The sequence below is a fragment of the Otolemur garnettii genome, unplaced genomic scaffold (genome assembly GCF_000181295.1).
Source record: "Otolemur garnettii isolate 467f Iridium unplaced genomic scaffold, OtoGar3 scaffold00112, whole genome shotgun sequence".
NCBI lineage: Eukaryota > Metazoa > Chordata > Mammalia > Primates > Galagidae > Otolemur > Otolemur garnettii.
The window spans coordinates 6,864,408-6,868,572 of NW_003852507.1; the positions used below are offsets into that span (position 1 = coordinate 6,864,408).

At 47.8% G+C, this 4,165-nt stretch overlaps 1 protein-coding gene across 1 annotated transcript in view; it reads left to right on the plus strand.

Moving 5' to 3' along the window:
- Window positions 1–4,165, plus strand: part of UNC45B (unc-45 myosin chaperone B) — a 32,965-nt gene that overhangs the window by 10,932 nt on the left and 17,868 nt on the right. The window contains exons 7-8 of the mRNA XM_003797226.2: window positions 1,695–1,865; window positions 2,914–3,085. Coding sequence (XP_003797274.1) covers window positions 1,695–1,865; window positions 2,914–3,085 — 343 coding nt within the window. The remainder of the gene's footprint in view (window positions 1–1,694; window positions 1,866–2,913; window positions 3,086–4,165) is intronic.

Genomic DNA, 4,165 nt, shown 5'->3' on the forward strand with positions numbered 1-4,165 from the left:
CCTGTAGCCCCAGCTACTTGGGAGGCTGAGGCAAGAGAATTGCTTGAGCCCAAGAGTTTGAGGTTGCTGTGAGCTGTGACGCCACGACACTCTACTGAGGGTGACATAATGAGACTGTCTCAAAAAATAAATAAAATATTTTTTTCAATTCATTAGTTAAAAGTTATCTTGTTTGAATCAAAAGAAATTACTGGTGAGCTTGACCATTTTTCTTTATTTTTGTTAGCCGTTTGGATTTCTTTGTCTTTAGATGGTTTGTTCACGTTGTTGCCTATTTTTATCTGTTGGGATATCAATTTTTAAAATTTAGTCATTGAGTTATTTATCGATTATTAATATTAATCTTTTGGAGCCCTGATTCTTGATACAGCTCTGACTTCCTCCAGCAGTGGTCAGCTAGTCCCTTCCTTTCTCTGAGCTAGAACTTTTGGAAGGTTCTAGATGGCTCTGCTTGTATGGCTGGTGGTTAACTAAAGATGTTAGACAGGAGACCTCGGTTTTTTTCCCCCAGGCCTCTGTAGTGGCCACGATGGGTTCCTTTATAACATGGTGGCTGATTCTAAATGGACAAATTCCCGTGTGCAAGGGCTTTTTAAGTCTCTGGTTGTGTCACGGGTCACATAAGCAGCCCGGGGCCAGCGTGGGAGGAGGTCCCCTAAGCGTGAATTCCAACAGTGTGCTTCCTGGGGGCCACCAGTGCACAGTCTTCCACGACTGCTTTGGGGTGGGCATCTCTTCTACGAAATTCTTCCACCTGTCGATTTTGAATCTCTCGCCTTCGAGCTTCTATCCACCCCTGGTCCCAGCTGTGCCTCTTGGAGCTTCACAGACTAAGTCTGTTATCTTAGTCTTTTTTTAAATTTTTATTTATTTTTCTAGAAACAGCATATCACTTTGTCACCCTTGGTAGAGTGCTGTGGTGTCACAGCTCACAGCAACCTCCAGCTCTTAGGCTCAGGCGATTCTCTTGCCTCAGCCTCCCGAGTAGCTGTGTTATCTCACTCTTATGACACACTTTTAACGGAAAACAACCTGTCACGTCCACTTTTGTCTTCCCTTCTCCGAGTTACAGAGCCCCATTCCTCCAGCAGTTGTTGTATCTGACATGTTGTTTATTTTCTGCCTGGCTACCTCCCTTTGGGCTCCATCCCAGAATGAGTACCAAAATCCATAAGTCTCAGGGAGGTCAGACGGGGCAAAATCAGGAAGAGGCATTTACTTTGTTAGATCCACAGTGAGAGGGAAGGTCCTAGTGTCATAGGCAGAGGCCCGAATTCAGGCTCTCAGCATGCCTGGGTCTGTGGGGAGTAAAATGTCTATGAGGAGTATAAATTTCCTCTCTGGATAACATTTTACTCAATCAGTTTATTAAAAACTATAGGAAGTGTCCCTGGAGCTCTGCCAGTCACTGGTGGGAGTGAAGAGCTTTCTAAGAACCATTGCTGTCCAAGGATGGAGTGGGTTGTCATAGAAGTCAGTGTTCTGGGTGTCTGGAGGACCACCTGGGGGATGTTGTATAGGAATTTCTTCCCCTTTGGGGGCTGATATGGGCAATACTATACTCTCCTGGGAAATTTACATGTCCAGAAAGCAGCGGATTCAGTGTGTCCAGAGCCTCACCCTGTGCCACTCTTGGGTCTTCAATCTCAGTCTCCCCACACTTGTCTATTTACCTCTGTCCTCCGGTTCCTCAGACACCAAGAAGGACCTGAAGCAGATCACCAGCCACCTGCTGGACATGCTGGTCAGTAAGAAGGTGTCTGGCCTGGGCAGGGACCAGGCGCTGAACCTGCTCAATAAGAACGTCCCGAGGAAGGACCTTGCCATGCACGACAACTCGCGCACTGTCTACGTGGTGGATAATGGTGAGGAGGTGGGAGGGTTTGGGGCCTTTCAGGTGGGCACCAGGGTGCTGGGCACTGAGCAGAAAGTAAAAGCGATGAGACTTGCTGGGAAGGCGTCTTTAGTCCCAACCAAAGAGCTGGGAAAAGGCGGAAGATGTAAGTTAGGGCCTGAACACACCCAGAAAGTACCCAAACCTACCCTAAAACATCTCGGTGGAGTTACCTAACAAATGGGGCAAGTGTGAAAAAACAAGTCAGATTTCACCAACGTGGGCTCAAGTGATCCTCTTGCCTCAGCCTTCTGGGACTACAGGCACCCGCCACAACACTGGCTAGTTTTTTATAGAGATTGGGTCTCACTCTTGCTCAGGCTGGTCTCAAATTCCTGAGCTTGAGTTTGAGATTGCTGTGAGCTATGACACCATGGCACTCTACCAAGGGTAACAAAATAAGACTCTTATTTCAAAATATATATATAAAATTAAAAAAAATGTTAAACCAGCGCGGTGGCTCATGCCTATAATTCCAGCTACTTGTGAAGCAGTAGCTGAGTGCAGTGAGCTAGGACCATGCCACTGCACTCCATCCTGGGTGACTCAGTGAGACCTTGTCTCTAAAAAACTCAAAAAACAAAAAAACTGGCTGGGCGAGTGGTTCACACCTATACTCCTGACATTTTGGGCAGGCAACGTGAGAGGATTGCTTGAGCCCAGGAGTTGAACCTGAGCAAACCAGCCTGAGCAAGAGCAATTGGGCTAATTGACACTGGGCTAATTTGTTTTTCCCCTTGAGGGACAGCATATTGCTGGGTTACTCTAGCTGGTCTGAAACTCCTGGGCTCAAGTGATCCTCCCACCTTGGTCTCCCAAAATGAATATGGGCAGAAGCCACCAGGCCCAGACTGAACCTGGGTCTCTCCACTCCCTTCTCTTACACATCGTTACATGATTCTCATAAACCATGTGTCACCTGCAGAGAAGGCTGGAGAGAAGCTGGTGATGGGATGGTCTTGTGTTTGTGAGCGCAGAGCTCAGCAAGCATCCTATGCTCCCTGCTGTCTACCCTGCAGGCCTGAGGAAGATCCTGAAGGTGGTGGGGCAGGTTCCAGATCTGCCATCCTGCCTGCCCCTGACGGACAACACTCGCATGCTGGCTTCTATCCTCATCAACAAGCTCTACGACGACCTGCGCTGTGACCCAGAGCGAGATCACTTCCGCAAGATCTGTGAGGAATACATCACGTGAGTCAGGCTGTGTATCAGTTATCTATGGCTGTGTAACAGATTATCCCAAAATGTAGTGGCTTAAAGCGACAACAATCATTTATCACCTCATGGTAGAAGAAGAACCTGGGAGTGGTTTGGCTAAGTGGTTTTGGCTTGGAGTCTCTTGTGAAGTTACAGTCACATGCAGGCTGGGGCTGTAGCCATCTGAAGGCTTGACTGGGGCTGGAGGATCTGCTTCCAAGATGGCGCACGTACATGAATGGCATGTGGCTGCTGGGCTGTTTGGTGGGAGGCCTCACTTTATCCCCATGTGGATCTTTCCACAGGCTGTTTTTTTTTTTTTTTTGAGACAGAGTTTTACTTTGTTGCCCTCCATAGAGTGCTGTGGCATCATAGCTTACAGCAACCTCAAACTTTTGGCCTCAATTAATCCTTTTCCCTTAGCCTCCCAAGTAGGTGGGATTATAGCCCCCCTCCCCCCCCAATGCCTGGCTAGTTTTTCTATTTTTAGTAGAGATGTGGTCTTGTGCTTGCTCAGCCTGGTCTGAAACTCATGAGCTCAAGCAGTCCACCCACCTTGACCTCCCAAAGTGCTAGGATTACAGGTGTGAGCCACCGCACTCAGCCTCCACAGGCTGTTGAAGTGTCCTTACTATATGGCAGCTAGCTTCTCCCAGTGAGTGACCAAGAGGAAGCCAGGCAGAAGGGGCAAGGTCTTCTATAATCTCAGAAGTCACACACTGTCTGCCACATTTATTAGGAGCAAGTCAGTAAGACTGGTCTCCATTTGAGGGAGAGAATTAGGTTTCCTCTTTTGAAGGGAGGCATGTCAAAATCTTTTTTGGATGTATTTTAAACTTGTCTCTGGCTTCAAAAGACAAAGAGGGAGGCCTGGCTCTGGGAGACTTTAGGGACATGTGGCTTTGCAGAGGCTAGACCAGGGTGGGGCCTTCAGCCACTGAAGTTCCTGGGTCTTCTCTCCTCTGCTCGGGCATCACTGTGGTTCAGGTGTCTCTCTGTGGGGCTCTGTTTCTCTTTATGAGCCCCCATCCTTCTTTTCCCTCTATTACACAGCTTTTTTTTTTTTTTTTTTTT